Source organism: Takifugu flavidus, chromosome 10 (assembly GCF_003711565.1).
Source record: "Takifugu flavidus isolate HTHZ2018 chromosome 10, ASM371156v2, whole genome shotgun sequence".
Lineage (NCBI taxonomy): Eukaryota > Metazoa > Chordata > Actinopteri > Tetraodontiformes > Tetraodontidae > Takifugu > Takifugu flavidus.
In genome coordinates, this window is record NC_079529.1 from 3,852,128 (window position 1) to 3,875,576 (window position 23,449).

At 46.3% G+C, this 23,449-nt stretch overlaps 1 protein-coding gene across 6 annotated transcripts in view; it reads right to left on the reverse strand.

Moving 5' to 3' along the window:
• Positions 1-20,425, reverse strand: part of nphs1 (NPHS1 adhesion molecule, nephrin) — a 34,552-nt gene extending 14,127 nt beyond the window's left edge. For 3 of the 6 annotated variants that reach the window (XM_057044757.1, XM_057044756.1, XM_057044755.1), the window contains exons 1-11: positions 20,351-20,425; positions 20,157-20,235; positions 16,871-16,964; positions 13,262-13,456; positions 10,585-10,707; positions 5,560-5,682; positions 4,792-4,873; positions 3,351-3,454; positions 1,646-1,767; positions 1,357-1,528; positions 166-323 (exon numbers count right to left, since the gene is read on the reverse strand). In XM_057044757.1, the coding sequence (XP_056900737.1) occupies positions 166-323; positions 1,357-1,528; positions 1,646-1,767; positions 3,351-3,454; positions 4,792-4,873; positions 5,560-5,682; positions 10,585-10,707; positions 13,262-13,456; positions 16,871-16,934 (1,143 nt within the window). In that variant the 5' untranslated portion in view covers positions 16,935-16,964; positions 20,157-20,235; positions 20,351-20,425. Of the gene's footprint in view, positions 1-165; positions 324-1,356; positions 1,529-1,645; positions 1,768-3,350; positions 4,652-4,791; positions 4,874-5,293; positions 5,458-5,559; positions 5,683-6,048; positions 6,351-9,186; positions 9,343-10,584; positions 10,708-13,261; positions 13,457-16,870; positions 16,965-20,156; positions 20,236-20,350 lie in introns of those variants that run through there. The other 3 variants (XM_057044759.1, XM_057044758.1, XM_057044760.1) reach the window with 3 other exon arrangements.
• Between the last annotated feature and the right edge of the window lie 3,024 nt (positions 20,426-23,449).

Here is a 23,449-nt window from a genome sequence, read left to right on the forward strand (position 1 = left end):
TTTTTGACAAAATAAACCAGGCAAACACAACCTGCCTCTGGTATTCACTTTAAACAGGCCAGTTTACGCCAGGCAACGAGAGCTCAGTTGGGGATCTGTTTCTGGAATAACAGGCCCCCAGGTGCGAGTTTCAACCTTTTCTCCTCGCTGTTTACAACACCGTACCTCCTCCATTGCGATGGCAGATGCGTTGAGCTCCTTGTGGCCCAGCCACCAGCGGATCTGAACAGGGGGATTACTGGAGGAGGCCGAGCAGGTCAGGTGCAGGTCCTGGCCCTCCACGGCCGTGAGCGTGCCCAGCAGCGTCACCTCGGCGGGCTCAACTGATGTGCGCGGGCAGAGAAAAGGCAGGGAAATAGGATTCAGGAGCTGACTGCATGGATGGGGGTAGGAAGGAAGAATCACTTTGAGTGGCAACTTGTTTTCTCAGGAGGATTTCCATGTGGTTTCTAAAGTCTTTTAACCACAGGGGGAGATGGGTACAATGGCTGCAGGCAAAGCGATGTAAATGTTTCTGTCTGTCCCACATGACACTTGAAATGGGGGGCATTTGTGCACTCCACACTTGGAAAAATAGCTGGAATTACACAGGAAGCCAGGAGGTAAAAGGGCCATTTTCCCATTAGACCAGTGATATGTATTGCGTGCCCTGCAGCTCCTGCCAGCGCCTGGAGCTCAGTAGGTAGGACTGCAGCTCATTTTCAACATTCCCCGACGAGGCACGCCACCATGGCCTGTTGTAGCACTGGTGCCCCCCCAAAAAGGTCTGACTTCAAGCAATCTCGCATGTGTTTCTGGAATGACTGTCCTGAATTCAAAGCATATTTACATAAAAATCGCTCTGACTAACTCAAATTGTCAAACTAGGCTACCGTTAAGCACGGCGCACCCCGGCTACTAAATATTAATTCTGTATTTGTTTTATTGTTGCTGAAATAAACATTTTTTATATTCAGCAAGGGGGGGGGGGCATAATCTATTAAGCATAGGCTCTACTGTTCAGACCTCTCTGCCTCAGGATTGTGCAAAGAAGCAGTTCAGCTGAATTAGCATAGCAGCTATGAAAAAAAGCATGCTCAGATACCAATCTTGAGGCAATCAGAAAAATGGGCTGCAGCTATAATAACCATTAGTTTCATTAATGTTATTAGCATTCGGATTTATGCTGGAACAGCAAAAGAATTGGTTTTGAAGGTAAGACTTTTATTATATTCCCCCTGCCTCCATGTCCATATTCTTAATAATCCATTTCTGAGAGTTCTGCCAGGGCTTTTTGTTGAAGAGAGAGAGTGTGTGTGTGTCTGTGTGTGCGTGTGCGCGTCTGTGTGCGCTATATTCAGCATGATATTCACTCACAGAGCACAGTGATTTTGCGGCTCACAGACAGAGGAGCCCGGGACACCAGATTGGCGCTCTCGCAGGACAGCTCCGCCTGATTGTCTGCCGGGCTGATCATCAGGCGGAGGGTGCTGATGGACTTCTGGGCCTCAGCGTCCTCCTTCCAAGAAATGGAAACAACCTCTCCGTTCTGAAGAAACAGATGATCAACACGTCTGAGGGGGGCGTTCGCACCCTCGCGGTGCGCTGACGAGGTTACTAACAGCTCCCGACAACGCCGCCGTAACAGATGGCGCCAAAGATTTACCTTGGTCCAGTGGAGAGTGGCTAGGGGGTTCCCACCGTAAGACACACACTGCAATAAGAGGAGACTTCCTGCTTTGACTTCCTCTCCCTCCAGACCAATAATAACTGGAGGCTGCGGTGGATCTGGCAGACGGAGAGGCAGAAACAAACACTTGATGGAGGGGGAGAAAGGGTAGAGGCTGATTGAAGAGAAAGAACGGTGCAACTTGGAGAAAGAGCAGAGACCATCGGCGATGTAACATAAAAGAGAAACTGCAGCGCCATGAGAGCAGCTCTTGGCAGTAAAGTGGGTACCTGCCTATCTGTTAAGTCAGGGCCGATAAATTGGGGGGATTCAGCATGACTCTGGGATAAGAGGTCCACATCTGATGAAAGCACTGGGCATTAAAGCTGCAAGTGGGTCAGAATATTAAGTCAAATGACAGATGCTGGAGCAGGAGTAAGGAGAAATATGAATAAATTAACCCAATAAACAGGAGAGGACGGACCTTTTGTTATTGCTGCAATCACTTTCAGAGAGCAGGCTGCAGACCCCGGGCCGCTGTGACAAATTACCACCTCGCTAACAATCTGGCCGGGCTGAAAAACGGCCGCCGCGCCCCGGCTTTGATGGGCTGGTCTGCTGAGTAAGACTGCAGCTGTGCTCCAAAGTTCTGCAACTTTAGCGTTTAGCCCGGCAACTGTGCCGTTTAATACAGAGCCGAGGGGAGAGGCGGCAGGCGGGAGCGCCACGGCAATCGTTAAAAACAGCGGCGGGGACATAGATGAGACAACATGAAGGTGCCTGGTTGGGATACAGCTAATACGGCAGGAGAGATAGAGGAGGAGGGTGGTGGTAATGGCTTCACCGCTGAAGGCGTCAGCAGCCCTGCTCCACTTTAATCAACAGCATGATTTAGGCCCCAGAGATAAAGCTGCTGGGTGGAATCACAGACCTATCAATTACCCCAACTGATCAGCAGAGTAGGAAAATACTAAACTTCCAGCATGCCTGTGCATCCAGCGCGTTTCCCAGCCAATCTGTTTCATTAGCACTTGGCCAAATTACAACAAAATAAGAAATTCAATACTATTACGTATTATTATAATATTATGATAATAAGACGTGCGCCGCGGCAATAGCAAGAAAGAGAATCTGCCTACTGTTCTGTCTCAGTGGGTTCTAAATTTAATTTGAGCTGATGAGTGCAAATGTTGCCAGGTTAATTTGACTGAATTCTTTGTTATTAACTGCAGTAGCTTTAGCGTCACTTGCCTTTTTCTCGTTTTTCTCTCAATAGTCACACTTCACAGCTTTCAGACACGATCGGCTTCAGATAATAATTATTTGTCTTGACCTAGCATGGCTGGGGTACCAATGATATTTACTGCGAGTAAAGCAAACGCAAATGTTGGAAACAACTGTGGTTGGGCTTTATTTGCAGGGCCGATTCGTGCGGTTGATTTTTAAGAGAGGGAGCTTGTGGCGTTTGAAGAGCTGGAGGCAGTCACACTCATGTTGTCTTCAAGAAGGTGTGACTTTGCCTTCAGGTTGAATGTTTCTCCTTGGACTGCTAACGCGGACTGAGCGCGCCGGGCCGAGCGCCCTCCGGCCTCCCCGAGGTCGGGTTCCGGCGCGGTTGACTGTGTTTTGTGGGCAGGCGTGTTTTTGTCGAACAAAAAGGGGGGTGTTGACTGTCACTTTACAGACATGCCGAGACACTCACAGAACACCCTCATGGTCATTCTGGCCTCCGCGGGACGGGGAGAGGCGGGGCTGCTGGCGTGACATGCCAGCTGCCTCCCGTTGTCATAGCTCAGAGCGGTGACCCTTAGAGAGGTAAGAGGAAATCACAAAATAAGAGGGCGGAAAAAGACAGTTTAGACTCACAATGTGCCACACGCCATACTTCATAAAGTTCTGCAGTAACATGTCTTATAATGGATTATTAAACAAAATGCTGGCAGTGAAGGTGTGGAACTACTTTATGGGCACAGCTGGAGCCCCTTTAAAAGAGTGACGGACTCATCAACATGGACGATTTGACAGGGTTTCCTGCAGTTCAAAGATCGCTTTGATCAGATCCGCATCTGGTGACACCGTAAATCTGGAATTCAGGATTTCCCACTTCAAACAAAACAAATGAAAATAACGAGATATTGATCTCGCGCCACAACGACCAACTATAAACTTCATTGCAACTTTGCTGCCAACAGACTGAACGCCAGGACTGAGTAATAGAAGCTAATAAAGAGAGCATATTTCAGGCCTCCTCAGACTCTAGACTGGTGACACTAATCCTGACAGGCAGCTTCAGTGTTGTCGCGATGCTGACTGACATGGACGCCAGCTGCATGTGTGCGCTGCAGCGCCACCATCTCTGATCTAGATGTGGAACGAGGGATCTCCAACCACAACGGCTTTCTTCTTGACTCTATTATGTGGTGGCTCTTTCAATTTTTTGGTTTAAACCACACATTTCATTCCCTAAAAACGTGTCAGCGAGGAGCTGCCTTGGCTCTAAAATGAGACTTTAACTAGGCTAAAACATATTTATTTCAGCGCAATGCAAGACTAATCCGAAAAAATGCTCTGCAGAGATCCAGCGGTCCATGCAACACAGTGCATTTGTTCTGAGCCTTGTTTACTCTTTTTATCCATATTCTCTGGATCAAATTACGGAACAATGTCAGCCGTAACAATCACACATGGCCCACTGCTGTGCACGCTCAGTGGGAATAAGAGGAAGGAGCATCAATATTGCTTGAGGCCCTGCCCGTTCTGCAGCAGAACGGAGTGCTGCCTTTTCTCTGCACTGGTGTTATTGCAGAATATGACAGGAGTTTATTATTTTTGACACAGTGGAGACAAGCGGCATTAAAGCAATCTACGACCCTGTTTAAGGTATAGACACCTGGCAAACTGGCGATGCTCGGATCTGTCTCGTGGCTGAAATGTAATTTTGTGCGTTTGACAGAAGCTAATTCAATCCCACGCCGCGGAATAACAGTTCGCTGCGTGCGGAAATTCATTTTGCTCTCCAAGACTGATGGGGGGAATAAGAACGGAGTGAAAACAAGGGGGGGGGAACAAGACACAAAGGCAGACTTGGAGAGATGGAGCGGGCGGGTGAGGAGAATGAGCCTAGCAGGCAGGCGAACACGTACGTGACTCGAGCATGCGTGTTCACCAGCTTATCCTTGGAGCCAGACACGGTGAAAGACTCTACACCTGTCAGTTCGACTCCATCTGAAAGACAAAACGAGGAAAGGCACAAAAAAGGGGCGAATGCTCTGTGTCGACTGTTCATGTGAGACAGGAACATCAGTTTTATTCTCGTGCAGAGCAGCAAATATACGGAAGGATCTATAAATGTGTGAGATGTTCCCGCCTGCCCTTTAAAGTCGACGTCGATATGAAAATATCTCCCAAACAAAACTATATTTGCTGAAGTAGGAACTGCACAAAGACAAGTAGAAAGCATTTATCAGAGACCTTCAGCACACCCCTGTAGACAAACTGACACCAGGGGAGCACCAAAGAACTTCTCTCTCTCTCTGTTTCTGCAGCACACCGTGATAGTTGTACCAGGGGCGCCAAAAGTAAAGAGAGGAAATGAGAAAATGGTGGCAGCTTCTGTAAACAACTGGAAGTGTGTGATACACTCACTTCAGAGTTGGGAATTTAATGCTCTGGCTAATTCCTCCCACAGACTGTGCTCTTTTCAAGTTTGCTAGCCGAAGACTCTGAGATAAGCCGTCTTTAGTGAACTTTTCTCAACATTTGATCTTCCCTCCCTCCACTGTTTGATGTTTATGGATTCAGTTTGTGACCTATGAAGATCAGAGAATTTAAAATATGACCGAGCTTTTTGTTTCAACCTCTCGGGATGACCATCTCCGAACGTCCTGCCTTTTGTCAAAAGGGTAGCTTACCTTTGTAAAATGTGATTTCAGCTTCAGGTTTGGCGTCGAGGGCCACGCACGTGACTGCGTACCTTTTCCCCGCCACCCAATGAGTCTTCGCGTCCACCTCAAAGTAGGGTTTGGATGGAGGAACTGAAAGATGATGTTTTTTGTTTAATATTCATCCTTTTGTGCTTTTGAACAAACATTAGCATAAAGTGATGTTAACAAAAGACTTGATGACCTCTGAGGGTCACTTGGATATCGGACTATCAAATCCTGATATGAAGATTTATTTTCATCTGCATTACAGTGCAAGTTTGCAGAAAAGAATAAAGCCATGAAATATTGATGAAACTGATCCAGTGCTAATCTATTGTAGCAAACGCCAAAGCCCCGAGCTAATTATGTGCTTCTGGAATGCTGCCCCTCCTCTCTTCTTTTTTTCCTGACCAGCAATAAAATATGTTAGAAATAAAAAATGGAAATCACTGATGAAAGCTTAGTCTGAAAACGCACACGGCTCACGTGTGCCTGCAATCATGCAGACCACAGGCAACCCCTCCACCCAGGTTGAGCTGCCCAGCCGACCTCGTGCTTCCACCTCCCAGTGTGTCCCTGGACACTAGGAGGAGCTGTTGCTGTGTCCAGTGCTGCCCGATCACTTCAGGCTGCTATTGAGACAGATGAGATGTGGCTGCAGCTTCAAACTGATTTAAAAGAAGCAATTGGATCTGTGTGGACTGTGATGGGTTACCCGGAGCTCTGCAGAGGCGCAGGCTACAATAATGAGATGCATTTGTTTGCCTCTTCCCCCCGAACCCTCCCCTCCACTTCCCTGAGAAGATGACTGGGCCGTGGATCTATCGACAGCCCCTGCACTTTCGGTCTAGCCGGGCCCCTACAATTCACGCGGGCGCGCCACTTGTTGTGCTGAAGGAGTGTGTGGCAGCCCAACAAATACTAAAATAAGAACAATGTTGTGTTGGCAAACGAGGTAGGCAGCTCCCTCACATCTCCTCACTCTGGCTTCCTGGTTCCTCTTTTCTCCTCTTCACTCCATCATCCTGGTCCCCTCCTCCACTTACTCCATCCTCCATCTACACTTCTGGAGCACTGCGGTAAACATGCGTGCGTGTCCAGGAAGACTTGTCCCTACATGGACTGGGTATGACAGCACGTCCCCATCATACATGCAACCTCGTGACTCATGGAGGATGACACATTTGCATCTACATGAAGGCACATGAACAAGAACTGAACACAATATTCCGTTCACAAGTCAAGCGCCGCATGCAAAAGAAGGAGCCTCTCCACTGATTAACTCCTCATGCTCCTTGTTTTTTTGCTTTCATATCTGTTTATCCCCCCCTCCTCTCTGCATCAGGGATGTCCTATTTCTCTCATTACCGCACATGTACAGGAAGACCATAAAAAAGACAGGACTCGATTCTGCCATTCTGATGAGAGACGGCGAGCTGCAGAATTCGATTCATTAGACAAATACAGACGGATGGATGGATGGATAAGGCAGATAGGAGACAGATTAGAAGGCAGCCATCAATATGCATAAACAGCTTTGTCCACCCATCTGCCTCTTGGGCCGATACTGATGTTCACGCTGCACAAAACCCCACACTCAAGGGTGGAGATCTATAGGTACAAATGCTTAGATGGAGCTAAGTGCAGGGGCTCAAAGACCCCATTCTTATTCCAGTCTAAAGGGAGGGTGACAAGAAAAGCATCTGACACGGAGCCGATTCGCGGGTAAAATGAAAAAAGCCCCATTTTTGCCCGATTAGGAATAAAACAGATTACAGATGGTGAGACACAGAATTCACGGGACTATTTCAGGAAGACAAGCATCAGGTAGACACACATGCGCATGCACATGCAAATGAATGTATTTTTATACCCATAAAAAAAACGTGCACATGCACGTTCCGGGTCTCAGGTGTGTGATTTCTGGCAACGAAAGCCTCTAAAACAGTTCTTTTTTCAGCATTTTCTCCTTTCTGATTCCCCACATCTGCATCTCAGCTCAGTCAGGGACAAGCTGGATGTCTCTCTCACACACACACACACACACACACACACACACACACACACACACACACACACACACACACACACACACTGTTGACTTTTGATTTGGCTCTAGTACCTAAAGCGCGGTTTATTTATATTTGCCCCGACGTGACGTATAGTGTAGCTCAGGAAGAAAGAGCAGCTCTTTGTTGTTTAGAAGGATCTCATGTGTCAGTTGGAAGGGCTCTGCATCGTCTGTCCTCTGAAGAGGTTACAGCCTCACCCGAAACATGCCTGAACCCAGATGAATAAAAGTCGCCGCGTCCAATGTTGTTTCCGTGCCCTCATTTATAAGTTGTTCCATTATTCATAACATGGAATCACAAAATGAAGGCTCATTATATACTCTTCAAGTACTAAACTCATTAGCCACCACCACCAAAAAAACCCCCACTACAGCCTTGGTTCCTAAAAATGTCCTCTAACCTCCGACCAATACCAAAGCTTACACACATTAGCACATTTTCTCACACGTGTGCACACACGCACGTATCTCTGAAAGACACTTCTGTGGCAACTGGATGAGTAATACTGGCTAAAACCGGAGCGCATCAAAAGAGTGTTTTGAACATTAGCAGGAGGCATCTGTGCAGGCAGGCGATGCATCGCAACGAGAGTTGTTCATTAATAGGATTAAATGCTAACGCTAATGGCATAAACCACAACCCAGGATGTGTCAGGTATGTGACGGGCGCAGTCTGGGGTAAGTTTTAGCATTGGAGGGGGCTGCTGTTGAGGCTGTTATTGTCTGGGATTACTCACTGCCACTTGATCTGCCTATAGCAGAAATCCCCTATCTAAGCTCCGCAGGACGGCAAAAACACACAGGAATTATGTCTCGCCAATGAAAATGTCTTGAAAACATCTCTTTATAAGCCTGTGGACGGGACATATTGACATTTTCCTCTCCACTCCTCACTGCCTATGGTAATCCATCTTGAATTAGCCGGTCATGATAGTGCTCCTTTCGGCCCGTGGATTCAATTACTTGACCAGGAGCTCCGGATTTATGTTAACTCCTCTCCCTCGACTGTATCTCCTCGTAAAGACTTTATAGTGTTTTGATTTGATGCAGGGGTTGATATCATATGGCCACGGTTGACTAGCCAGGGGTGTAGGGTCTTGGGAGCTGTAGTTCAGTGATGGATAAGCTGTGGGGAACTCATCAGTAACAGCGCTCTTCAAGAGGATGTCGAGTCCCCGGTCCCTGTCCTCCACTAACAGCAGATCGAATTCATCGGCTCATTATATGGCACCGGCTCAGTCACGTATTTTGAATCAGCTGGGTTGGTGGCGTGGAACAAACGACCCTTTAGGACCAAGACTGCAGAAAGCTTTTTAAAGCAGTCGCTTTACTCTTTGCCCTTTTGCAACAGCACGACGCAGAACGGCCGTTTTAAACAAAGACTCATCCCACATGCAAAAAACCAACAACCTGCAAGCTGAGATGTCTGCAGCGGCTCCGCATCCTCAACGGCTGGAACACAGGGAAGAAATAGGCAGTCACCATAAATACTGCCACCGGAGATCCCTGACGCAAGGCAAATATATTTCCCCACGCTTTCTGACCTTTCCAACAGCGCTACGAGCGGTGGCGTTCCGGCGCTTGTGGGGGTGCATCGCGTCAGCTTCTCAGCAGTAATAAATGTGGGAGTGGTGCCTGCTGTGGCTGCAGGTGGAGGCCTGCTGCAGGACCACTGCAGTGAAGCAGAGGACAGACGTCTGCGCCTCTATCTACTCCCCCACCCACACACACACACACACACACACACACACACACACACACACACCAATCCATGGGTGTCAGAGAAACCTGCTATCTTCCCAGAGGAAAGACAGGCTGCTAGAATTTGCCCAGGCAACAGTCCCCCCACCTCCATTGAAATAAAGAAAGAAAAACCTTCTCCATGGTCACCAAAGAGAAAGCACCAAAGCCAGAGAGGGAGAGATTGTACAATGGGGGAAGGGGAGGGGGCCGTAAGTGAAAGAACCGCACTCAGGGAAGAAAGCTTTTTAAAGCATTTCCTCACCACGTAGGGTCCGACCCCACCAGCGAGGTGGGGAAGGAGCAGATACAGGTTGTCATACAGCAGCAACAGGTGGTCTCATGTAGCTGCACAATTAGCTCCCATCCAGCCGTGTCTAAGGAGGAACTTTCAGTCACCTCTATTATAATCTATTCCTCTGGAAGGGCCAGACATACATAGAGGCTCTGTTGGGTTTTTTACTTTCTAGCTGAGGTCCTTCTGGAATGTGCAGGGCAAGGGACTAAATATATTAGTCACAAAACTCGAGAAGTTTTTCTTAATCCAGCGTTGGTTTTCAGTGATTTGCGCTTGAAATAAACCACTGAGATCAGAAAAAGGAGGAGCTCAGTTCCTCTTCACTCCCATGTTGCCTTGCAGAATTCCTCAGAACAAGTGTGAGTACAGCTCACTACTGAAATCCACTGGACAACAGACATTTCAGCTGTCTAGCTAGCTAATTATTCACCTAAAACAAATGAAGCAGCATTGCAGCCAACAGCACGGAAACATTTTCTTCAACAACTCTGAATTTGGCAGAGAGGACTCTCCAGAACAGCTCATTTTTGTTCTAAAACACATAAAACGTAATCCTGCCGCACTGCTGGTTCGCTGGCGCCGATCTGCCTGCAACAGTGTTAGCAGACTGTTTGTTTACGAAGGGTGAGTCAATGTTCGGGGGTCTGGTCCTTTAAATGTTCTCCCCAGACTGAAGTGTGCACAGATTCAAATGCAAATGTCCCATGTTGGGCAAATTAAAGCAATATCAATAGAAATGAATATTTAACAGCTCTTTATATGCTGATCACTGGTAGGTGGGGGTGGGTGGGTCCATTATTGTTACCTCCTGGAAAACAAAAATTACAGATACACAACATGCATGCAGGCAAGGCTAAGCACCCCCCTGCCCTCCCTCCGTCACACAGCCCGTGTTTTCGCTCACTTAGCACGTTGACCCAGGCCGTGCTGGAAATGATTGCTTGGCTGCTCTCAGACCGGCTTGCTTGACATTCGTAGGAGGCGTCGTCTTCCAGTTGGGCTTTTTCAATCTGCAGATGATACTGTCCTGGAATCAAGAGGGACACATGCCAAAAAAGGCACATTAGTGGAGGCTTCTGTTGAATTCACTGCTCAGACCCCCCAAATGCTCGAGCTGAGGCGCGCAGATCGACAAGAGCCGCCACCGCCGGCCCCACTCCTGTTGCCTTGATTTCAAATGTCGGAATTATTGGGCCAACTTCGGCAAAAGAGACATTAACAGCAAAAACACAGTGACGGATTTGTATTGCAATTCAATATGACAATATAATCTCTGGAAGTTTGGGGGGGGGTTGTTTTGACTATAAATAAGCAATCTCAGTGAAAATGGAAGCAACTCACTCGCTGAAACCTCCTGCTGCAGGCGTCTCTATTGGCAGTCGAGTGCTTGTCTACGGTTGGAGCGCAGGCATTTTTGTTTCAGAATGACTTTCCCAGATTCACAGTGCCGACTGAATAAACTGTCTATTAATTAGATGTCGGGCACAGCCCCCCCCTCTGATAATCTGGCACGCCAGTGGGGCTTGATTTGTTTGATGCTTTGCCATAACCTGTGGGGATTAGATGATGTTCAGAGTGAGTTTTTCCCCCTCCTCATTGTTTGGCTCGCTGCCTCCTAACATGTGCAAAATAGTATCTTGGTCTGACAACCAACCAGGCCTAAAAATGCACGTGTCAAATGAGCTGGCAAGATAATTAACACCAACCAGAAGCAATTTTCACATCTAAGTTATCTTAGAGTGCAGAGAGGGAGGGGGGAAAGAGAGCAAGACGGAGAGAGAGCGAGAGAGAGAGATGTTGAAGTTATTATTCATATTCCTCCCTCTAAAATTACTCACAACTACTGCCATCAAGTTGCAGAGAGTGTGTATTTATGGCAGGGAAGGTGGCAGATTGCTGCGGCGTTGTTTACTCAGTTGACTGTTGCCCTGTGCTTATTTCAGCAAGATGAAAATATTCTGCATCCCAGTGAAAACAGTGGCTCAGAGAATATTTACATCCCAGTTTTCCCTGCATGTGCACCGCCGAGTGCTGCAAACCTGTGTTGTGATGCAATTAGGAAAGGTCATCCTCAGCCTTTCCAGATCGTCCTGTCAGCTGAGTGGACCCACGCAGCCCCTCTCGCATGCTGCTTTTCTAATTAGTTAAATAGGTAATTTAATGAATTAGCCGGTGAGTTAGGCCAGCGCTACGCTCCTCCGCTGCAGATTCATTTATTATGATCTATAATTTAGATTCCCTGTAAAAAAGAACGGAAAAGGTTAACATCACATCCCGTCCTGGACTCCCTACAACACCGTGCACTTTTGCACGCTCCAAAGTCATGACTGATTCATTCGGCTGATTAGCATTCATGTAGCCTTTTTAATAGGTGATTTGATTTTTTTAAAGATAAACTGATGCTGACATTCCTTTAATTTAAATACAATAGCTGCAAAAAATGACGTGCACATTTGTGCTCATTCATAATTATTATTATTTTGGCCATATGATCATATTTGACCAGTAGTTGATAATAAACTCATTTTTAGTAGCACTTGGCCTCTCTCTCTTTCTTACCCACTAGTTTAATCCCTTTTGGCAAAACCTGAAAATAAACATTAGATATTTCCTCTTAATCCCATCACAAGTGTGTGCGTGTGTGTGTGTGTACGTGCGTGTTTGCACATGCGTGACACAGGCGCAAAACATTATTGCTGCTGTTTGAGTCAAGCATCATTGTTCAGAACGGTGTTTGTTTTGCGTTGCTGTGCGACACGCGTCTCCCGTGGTGACAATCAGCAGGAAAAGCTGCAGTGTCAAGTGTTGTCGAGTGTCATCGCAAATGATTTTTAATGTTTTTGCTCCCCCTGCGCAGTTGAAAGTGATTGCACACATCAGGTATTTCCTTGGGAAAGTGCACCTGGGCTGATGGGGAGTTCAATCGCGACGGTTTGGCGACACGTGTGTGTCCCTCGTCCTGCTCTGGACTCTTTCAGAGATGTGGTGTTTTTCTGGAGGAATGGATTCACGGCCATATTTCACTGAATTAGCTGACGCATTTCATTTCTCTTTTCCATTCATTCATTGATGTGTCTTCATGTGTGAATGATGCCTGTTTAGGATCAGAGCCGATATACTGCCCGTATGTGCTGTTAGATTCCTGTTCTGCCTGTGTGGCTTTATTAGAATAATGCGAAGGTACAGGAATGACATCATCACATTTAGCTAACAGGAAGCTTCCTGCTCTGACAGCGGCTCTCTGTTACTACAACCGAGTTACTCGTAGGTCAGAATCACAGCGGAGAACGGATGTAACAACATGTTATTGTGTGCTTTCTGCTGTTAGGCCCACACACTGACACCGACCTCACCTTGGCCCGAGTGTGCTTTGCTTTTTCTACTCAAATGGACTTTTCTACATGAATGGAGTTTTCTTTGAGCTCTTTAGATGTTTATAAAGGTAAACCACCCAAGCAGATCTGTGATCAAGAATTCGGGTGTCACTTTAGAGACGCCTGCTTTTCTCAAGTTCATTCCTTCAGCTCAGATAGGTCCATTTAAGTCCGATAGAGCGGAGACCTTATTCCGTGTCTGTTTACCTCTCTTGGGGCTCCCAATCATGCTGTAGCGCGGAAATCCGGGCAGACTCCTCTGAGGTCCCAGGAGGAGGCCGTCCTTCACCCACTGCACAGTCCCTGAGGCCCGCAGCACATCACACTTCAGCACAGCTGTGGCTCCCTCGTGCACAGTCAGGTTCCTGGGCTCAGTCCTGAAGGCCTGCTGTGCTTGTGTGCCTGGAAAACATAAATGGAAGAGGAGGAATGTAGGAGCGGATTATAAAGAGGTTGGGACGAACAAGAGCTCAGGACGAGAAGACTGGGAACATGACACAAGCATTCACCATGGGGGCTTTTGCCTGAGAAGGAACCCCTCTGTGTGTGACCGCATTATTCATCCTGGCATATGTTTTATTGATGGGTAACTGCAGTGATACGGCCCTGAAAATGAGTCAATAAAGTAATTACAACGACTTAAATCCCCCTAGGCCATGCAGATATGGTATTGGGTGGAAGCAGGAAAAAGCACGGGGGTGTCAGAGACCTTGTTCACCTGCGGTTTTTCTTCAATGTCGATGTCTCACCAGCTAATTCCTCCAGGGAAGAGTAATGATTATCACTTTAATCCCCTTCCTGTTTGCCATAGGTGGAGCTGGCCATCCATTCTGTGGTGCACTGTGTTTGAAGAGGGAAGGTTACCTCGTTGCACACCACCCGTCGCCTTTAGCCTGGGGGCCAGCATGATATAGCTGTTATCCATGCTTGGTGTTTGTTTTGGTTTTATGAGAAATTCTGTTCCAAATTCGGCTCTGGCCAAACGCAAACCAATTAATGCCCAACATCTGAGCCTGAAACTCGTTTAAACAATGCCCCGCAGAGAAGCCAGCCTGTTTCAGCTCCACCGTTTGAGTCGTGACCTTCACTGAAGCAACGACCAAGTTGTTTGTGAAGTGCATGCTCTGTTGCATCTGACAACATGAGTGAGAGGCAGCGCGCTCAGATCAAGGCTGAACCAGTCACCTCACGTCAAAAATGAAGGGCAAGATTGGCCATTACAGGAGATGCATACAAACAACCAAACACAACAGCGCATTAGCATAAATTTTACATAAATGAATACTCAACGCTGTCTGCTGAAGTAAAAAGGAATTATTCAGAGGTATAGAAAAATTAAATGCCAAATGAAATGGTGGAGATAAGACATGCGGCAGCTTCCCATATCTCATACAGCAAGAGTGTCATTTTAAAAATGTGGAAATGAAACAATTTTGCCCCCATAAGATGAAGCCAGAAGCGGTTGTCTCGGGCTTTTCGCCACAGTTAGAGGCTCATGTCGGCAAACAGAGTCGATACTGCTTTGTGGCTGGGATTGCTGAGTCAGTTGACTCCTTTATTGACTCTTTTGCCATGTCACATGTCACCAGGAGACACCTTTGTTCCACTCTGGGTCCCATTCCATCGGCCCGTATGGCTGCCAAACGAGAAAGCCTGTGTCTGTCAGTCAGCAGCGTCAGGACATGTATTCTTTATTTCACCCTATTAAACTGGAAATATTTAAAAGTCTGAAGATGGGGTGATTTATTTTTATACAGCTTATAAAGCCCATTGGAGCAAAATTTGTGATTCGGGGGCTATAAAGGTAAACTAACTGGAGTTGAAACGAAAGGGGGATTTAATGTTGCGTTATCATAAACAGACATTTTTTGAGGGGGGTGTAAAACTCAGCCAGGTTAAAGTCCCGCCCAGGCTTTAAGAGTCTTGTAGATGTCATCTGAATGTAACCATGACGACCAGAGAGAAGCTAATCATCATTCACTGCTGGGCGTCAGAAAAGGCATAGTTTGTTATGCTAAAACGACATCTGAACACATTGTTTTGCTTCTCCAATGGAATAAGAATTTAAAAAAAGAATCGCCGCTCATCTGAAAATATTGAAAGCCTACTTTTTACAGTGCATTGTTCTTTTTTATGTTGTGAACAACACAACACATAGTTCTAGAAAGAAATTTCTCAATTGCAAAAATGGGACGTCGTATGTGAAAGAAAAATAACACATTTGCAGCAGTTGACATTGAGTGCACGGTGGCATCCTACTGGTAGAAGACATGTATATGAGGGGATAAATAAAGGACAACGATGATTGTAAATCAATGATTTTTAGCGCTAAGCACTGAAATCTGAAATGCAAAACTGTTGCATGGAAACCGAGAATACGTCCTGCTCCTCCGTGGCTTCAAAGCAAGCTGGAACAACTATAATTTCATTCCAACCCTCTCAAAAAGTGCTGAGATTTCCTGGTTTCCTATTGTGCTATTCCCCAAGTCTGTTGCCTATTTCCTACGCTATGTTCCTACATGCAGTTCCCATCCCAGAGTTTCCTGTATGTTTAACTTCAAAAACTACAATCAGGCATTAGCGTGCGAGTGACATCGTGTTGTCCGCTGCATGTGCAGTTGACTTATGTTGAGAGGGTTTATGAACTGGAAATCATTGCAGTAAATCACCATGGAAACTGCAAATACCCAGCAGCATCGTTGAAATCACATTGGTGTTATTTATTTCACATATAGCCTACACGATGCCAGAGGTGAAAACTAAAGGCGCGCACCCTGCGCGTATCAGCAGCCCAGATTTACCTTGGCTAAGGCAGGATGAATGACAGCCCCTGTAGGAACGCTGCTGCGGTCACAGAAACGGCGACTTTTCCTGCCTTTCGCCTATGTGGGCAGTATTGGATTATGATATTTGCATAAAACATTAATACCCCTGCTACTGTGAATAAATGGCTTCACGCATTTCTCTCTCCCCGAGGAGCTGCTGAAGGAGAATGGCCGCTAGAAAAAGCCAGTAATAACGGTCCATTTCATCTCATGTGATAGGAGACGCCAATTTAAACCATTTGAGGTGATTCTTGTAGCCACCCTGACTCTCTGTCCAGCGTGTTGGGCTGGTTTAGCTGTGCTGACTCCTTCCCTCCCGATTTAGGCACAATAAATCACTGCTTAACTTCCATCCCTCACTCCCCCCCCCCCGCCCCCCCGCCCGCAGGAACTTTACCCAGGGTTTTAAACAGCTTCTTCACATTTTTACATACCAAAAGAAACTAAGAAAACATCCCCTTTATCTCCAAACTTTACACTTTAATAAGGTAAAAGGTTCCTCAGAATTCTTGAAGGGTGGGGCTGCGAGCTGAAGAATAGTGATTGCGATCTTTATTCCGCTTCAGCCAACTTCACTTTGTTTGTGTTTTGAGCTTCTGGCAAAAGGAGCAAAATGAGAAATGCTACAAGAAGTGGACAGATGACAAAAAAACCCTTCTAAAGCAAGATTTTGGAGGACCAATAGCCACAAACCACAAGAATTACCAGAAAAAAAATACACACACACACCCACACACACACACACACACCACACACACACACACACACACACATATACATACATGCAGGTAATAATAGTTCCTGGAAATGTTTATATGTTTATAGAGGTTTTGGATCTCTTCAAGAGGAGCTCCACAAATTTACTAAAGCAAATAACCGATTAAAACTCCTCAGTCAAGTCTAGGTTACCAGATCAGAGTCAAAGAGTGTATTGGACATGAAAAGGCCAGCGTGGATCCACTGACAACGTAGTGACATTTTATTCTCTTACCTAAGAAGAGACAGAAAAAGGGTAGCACTGAAGAAGACACAATCCATGTTGACAAAAGGTCCATTTCACCACTGGCACCTGACCTTCAATGGCCCTGGAACAACATTGGAGGCAGAAAGGAAATTTGCACATGCTTATAGAGCCACATCTTGATGTTAGAAAGGAGAACATGCATGTAAGAACGTAGCATGTGCAATTATTTTCCAAGTTCAACCTTCTAAGAGCGCCACTGGTGGTTTCAAATATCATTTGCGATTCGTACAGGCGTAAACGCGTCTGATGGGCACGTGATTGCGACACAGCAGAGTTTTGAGATCAATCAGCAACATCTATTCCTGCATCGCCGCAAATCAAAGTTTCAAAAGCCGCGAGGCGCTCGCTGAGGTCTAATCACTTATAAAATCAGTTTCACAGGCGAGATGTGGGAAATCTGTGTTTTGGAGGGCCACTGCATGCAGAGGAGCTTTCTTTTGCACTGGAGCAGCTTCGTTAAGCTTATTTCAGTCTCCTGATGAGTCACACCAGCATGCGCACCTTTCGTACAAACCTTCTTTTAAATGAGGCGTCCTGAGGACCTTTGAGGTTTCGTTTATTCTGGCACAGCTTAAAAGAACAGGGAAGACTGTATGTTCTGAAATATAAAAGTCTTTCACAAAAGCTACATTCAGCAGCATCGTTAGAAACGTAATGCTTTTCAACCAATCAATCAATCAATCAATCAATCAATCAATCAATCAATCAATCAATCAATCAATCAATCAATCAATCAATCAATCAATCAATCAATCTTTATCTATATAGCCTCTGTTACAATCAAAATTGTTTCGAGGTGCTCTCCAGAATCCCCGGGCCTGACCCCCAACAAGCAACAGTGGCAGGAAAAACTGCTCTTTAACAGGGAGAAACCTTGAGCAGGACCAGACTCATGTAGGGGACCCTCCTGCTGATGGGGGGCTGGGTAGAGAGGGAGGAGAAGGGGGATAAGAAGGGGGGAGGACAGGTAGAGGAGAGAATAGGCAGAGAAATACACTAGTAATACAAGCTGCTGGTATAAGAGTAGAGTGGGTCAGCAGGGTCAGCAGGGTCAGAGGTCGGTAGGCCAGCATACAGCGATAAAGGCGGCTAGACCTGTAGATTGAGGATGGGGGGGGGTGTTAGATTACCATGCTAAGTGTTTAGCCCCCTTTCTTTATTTGGAATATTGTTGCTTCCTGTTCTCAAATGAACACCATGTTCTCCTGCTCTCATCAGCACTGAAATGAAACTGTTCCACCATCTCAAGCATCCATTCTGAGAAAGAAACCACATTTCACTCAGAAAAATGACAAATAAGAGCAAAGACTATTAGAAATATACTTTTGATGCTGAAATTGCTACATTTCTTTGCACTTTAAGTCCATCAATTGAGCAAGAGTGATTTACCACTCATATCAAAGTATATATATTCTGTGTAAATGTCAGAAAGAAAGGATAGAGCACTGATGCGAACTGGAACCAAATTATGGACTCATGTTAATAGATTTTTTAACGCTGCAGGATGGATTTGGTTCTGAAGCTTAAATATGTTCTTCAGTCTGTTTCCAATGGGGAGAGGAGAGTGTGATCCACTCTGATGAAACGGCCGTCTCCCTATTTGAAACAAAGTCTGTTTACGGACTCTTTTGACCCGCAGGATCCTTGGTGGCTTTCCAGCTCGGTTTATAATAACTTCAATTACTCTGCCGCAGTAGTGGAACAAATAATAGTGATTTACTTAATTGAAAACTAAATATTTTCTCATCTGAATAGACAGAGTGATTTGAAGTCAACAGTTCTTTGAAGCATCTTCCCTCAGTCGATTAGTTGCACTCCAGCAGACTCTGACAAGAATTAACTCAGACTCTTTTTTTTTTTACTCCCACAACATTTGTGTATTTTGGTTTTGGATGATTTTGACGCTTTTTGTTCACTCCTTGAAAATACAAGGGCAATTATTTTATTTCTCAAAGAAGAGAAAACCTTTTCTCTTCATCTCTCGCAGCATTGTGCAGTTTTCTCTTATTTCCAGACCACCAGCGTGACGTCCCTGTGACTGTTGCCAAATATTGACACTTTGAATTGGTGGCAAGCGCACTGTTCCATGACCCATGAATGGGGCTCAACGTCTTCTTGAATATATTTCCTTAGTGCTCTTTCATGGATCCTTAATAGCAACGTGTTTTCCATTGAAAGTGTTTTTATTTCATTGATTTGCCTGTTGTTCATTTAAAACAACAACCGTTTGGAAGCATTTCTCCGGGTGGTTTATGCAGGACAGAGGTCCTGGCCGGTGACGAAAAACTGCAGCCAGTGTCACAAGTCACTGATTTCATTAGACTTGCTTAAAGCAGACACAACCTGTCTGACCTCCCCACAGTCCCATTACTTCTCCAAACAACTACCTTAATTACTTTGAAAGCACGGCTACCAGCAAGAATGTTGATTCTCAGACAAGTGTTTATTTTGCTCTGCCTTTCCTATGATTTACGTTTAGCTTTTGTAAAATGCTAATTAGCTATTGCTCAAAGTATGAAACGGATACATGACTGAATGCCAAATCAATCTGTCATTGATTGGGAAAAAGAGCACAGAAAGGCCACTTTTTTGACCGTGGTCTTCTGCAGCTTCTTTTTCAAAAAAACAGATTGAATCAAAATTTGATTTTTTTTCTTTTTTCAGACAGACAAGGTTGCCATATTTCCCACAAGGGCATTGCAGTGAACAGGACCAATCAGCGATACAGTGACAAGTCAACTTTTAACTCTCAAAACATGGTCAAATGACTCAACACACTCCACCTTGGACCAGCCGTTGTGAAACTTACTGAAATCAGACAATGTGCAGCTTCTGCCCACACACAGCCACCCAATCCTCCTCTTCTGGCCCGTCTCACCAGCTGCTGGTGGGTCTGACTGCTGCAGCGTTCAGATGCTCATTAAGCATTACTGCCGTAACGCTGAACTGTTGGGAGGCCTCGCAAAATATGCAGATGAGGTTCTGCATAAAAATCCAATCACTGATTGAACACAGTAAATTCCTGAAGTGGCCTGATTAAGACCTTCTGATTAAGACCCAAATGGGAGGGTTCAATCACGGAAAGGACCGCGGGGACGAACGATCTCTGACACATCTTAAATCTGAAGTTTGAAGGGGGACCGGAGCAGAATCGAGGGAAGTTTGGCGTCTCCTGCACTTCAAGTTTGCTCCCTTCAGCTCAAAGTCTTGGAGTTTACCAGATTACTCTGACTTTGCTGCGCACCTCACATACCTGCTCTCCTCGGGAAAAAGTTCAGACTGAGATGCAGAACCTTCTTTCAACCTCCGCCAACTCAAGCGCATCTGCCTGCCTGGGGTGCCCAGAGTGAGAAAGCAGACAGACAGACACAGGGTACTTAAAAAACACAGCACAGAATCTTTGGGTCGGTGTGTGAATTTGCGCAAAAGAAAGGAAGCGGCGCTTACCTGTTGAGTGACGCCGAGGCTCAGGAGCGTCTTTTTTGTCTTCCTGATCTACAGATGGCTCTCTGAACACAAGCGAGCACCAGAGATGTTGAAGAATACCAATGGGACCCTCCCACACACACCCCCACCCTTCCTCCTTCACCTCCCTTCCCTAACTTCGAAGTCTAAAACAGAGGCAGGCAGATGAAGGCGGCGTACTGAGGAATATGAGGCTTGAGAGGAAGGTTCTGTTGGCTGTGATTAGAAGAGGAAAATAAGTGTCGGGAGCAGCAGCAGAGTTGTGACTCAGACACTTCCAGATGTTCTTCAGGCCACATGTGACAACAGGTCCAGATGTTAGATTAGAATGAGATCAGATGAAATGAACCGAGGTTCACTGAGTCTGTGTAATGAGGCACCTGTAGTGTCTTTCCTTAGTTTTGGTTTCTCCTCTCTGTCTCGTATTCAAGACATCCCATTTTTTTGAGCATCACAATGCTGGCATTGAAATGAGCATCGGCGCTCTCAGAGATACAGATACGGCGCCTCCATCTTCACAGTCTCTAGTTTGTAACATTTATGCTCATACATAATGAATGGAATACAGAGTGTCCTCATGACTGTATTTCCAATGCCGAACACTCCTGGGAAGATGTGCTCAGCTGCAGAGATGGAGACAGCGGCAGGCCAAAGACTACACTTTACAATGCTGGAATATTTGAGCTCTGAATATTGCCTTGCAAACCCCCCCCACCCTCTTCACACACACATACACACACACACACACATACACACCACCCCTTTCAATTATAGACTTCCAACTGAACGGTGGCTGGAGAATAGCGGCATTTGTTCAGTGGAACATGCTGAAAACTCTTCTAGCAAGACAACTGAAAGGTCGCGTTTGTTTTTCACGTGTATGTATTTTTCATTCGATCCGCCGATAGTCCACCACACTCGGGCTGCGCCTGGTCTGTACGTCCAACCTATTTGCTCAGCATAATACAAAGCAGTTACGGCGCCGCGTCTGTCGTTCCGGCACGGCTCAGCCATGCAGTTATAATAGAATGGCGCTGCTACATTTGTGCAGCGGGCAATAAAAAAAGAATGATAACGCTGTAAAGTGGCACAAATTCAAAGGCTGTGTCGGTGTTGTGCATGCCGCACGGGCCCATCGTCCATTACGGTTCTGTGTCACTGTCTCTCACTTCGTATGTGTGGCCCAGATGTTAGCAGCTGGCCCAACAGAGAGTCATTAAGCCCGGGAGCCCAGGGTTGGTAGGTTAATTCCCCCTGCCTGGAGAGGTATGAAAGTAGGAAGCAGGATGGGAGGAATGAGGGAGTTAGGGAAGGTGGAGGATGAGGATGGAAGGCAGCTGTAAAGGCGGGAGGGTGGGGGCCGATGGGAGGCGAAGGGGCTGTGGAGCTCAGCACTCAGTTCACACAAACAGCACTGTCAGCAAGAGGAGAGGCTCTCCACTGCCAGACGAATGGAGAGGAGGGAGGGCTGGTGAGAGAGGCAGAGAGGAAGGAAGGGAGGAATGGAGATGGACGGAGGACCTGAAGATGAATGGCGAGCGGAGAAATGCAGGAGAGAGGAGGGATATACAGTAAGGAGGTAGAAAGAACTCCTGTCAGCAGGTTGGACAGGCAGAGGGTGAGATGAAGGGGACACGGACGAGTAAGGTAATGGAGCGAGAGAAACGGATGGAGGAAGGAGACAGAGAGGTACTGTAAAATGGGCTGTGCAGTGATGAATAGAAGACGAGGGAGGGTTGGGGGGCAGGGGAAGGGGGTGGAAGGTAGGGAGGCTGACATGAAGGGTTGTTTTGAAAACCAACAGGAAGTCGACTGAGTCAGGCCAGCGTGGCGTGGTAAGCGAGGAGGAAAATTAATCAAAGAAAGCAATAAGCACCATGGCGGAAAGCAACACAATATGCGGAAGAAGGAAAGATAGGGTCATGTCCAGGAGATTGAGTCAGAGAAGCCGCGTGGTCGGAAGACTGTGGGGGGTTATTTTTTAACATTTGCGCCTGAGCCAATGCAGCACAGGCTGTCCCAAAATAAAACTGATCACGATAAGCAACCTGGAAGCTCATATTCTGTCGAAATTACAAAACCCATTGGATTATGGATTCATCATGGCGGAGTGGAGAGAGGTAGAAATATCACACTCCCAATATGAAACCAAAAGCTGGAGAAAAATTTTAATACTCTGGCCCCACTTTTCTCAGGAAGGGGTTATTTTAATGAAAAAAGAAATGACCTCAGTATTGCTTTTCACACCGATTTCAAGAGAGGCCTGTAAAATTATCTGTGTGCACAGTGGTGGAGCGTATCACAGCCACGCTCTGAGCCCCGGCCTTGGCCACAGCCTTCTGACCCCCTGATCTGACTGGAGTTGTGGCCGCTGCTGCCTGCCACAGTGCAGCTGCCATATCACTGATGACTCTAAATCTGTTGACAAGGTCATTTTTTCACAAAAACAATCCCCAGCCAATCTGGCTCCCCGTCAGCCACAAGAAAAAACAACTCTGGGTAGTCTTGAAGCCTGTAGGCTTGTGAAACCTGCCTGTGTGAAATTCTAAAAGCAGAGAAAGCAGAAATATAGTCCTAAGGTCTGCATGAGCACATGCAGTGGCTTGAAAATTGGAAAGAATGGGAAAAAATTGAATATATACTTTTGGTGATGTGATCCAGTATGTGTGTGTCTGTGTCTTTGTGATTGTGTGTTCTTCTACTTGCTACACACTCAAAACCAATACCTCCCAATCACAAGATGCGCGCCTGTGTGTGTGTGTGTGTGTGGTGTGTGTGTGTGTGGTGTGTGTGTGTGTGTATGTGAGTGAGTGAGTGAGTGAGTGAGTGAGTGAGAGAGAGAGAGAGGAGAGAGAGAGAGAGAGAGAGAGAGAGAGAGAGAGAGAGAGAGAGAGAGAGTCTACCAGCTGTGATATCCAGATTGGGGAGGGATTATTTCCCAAATCTCTCCCCATTTACCTCAGATGCCTGACCAGTTCCCACACAACCGTATTAACTTGATAATATGATTCCACCATTAATGATAACAAAACCTGTTAGCCATAAAGGAGATCTTGAGCTGAGGTTTAGCATGGATCAGGC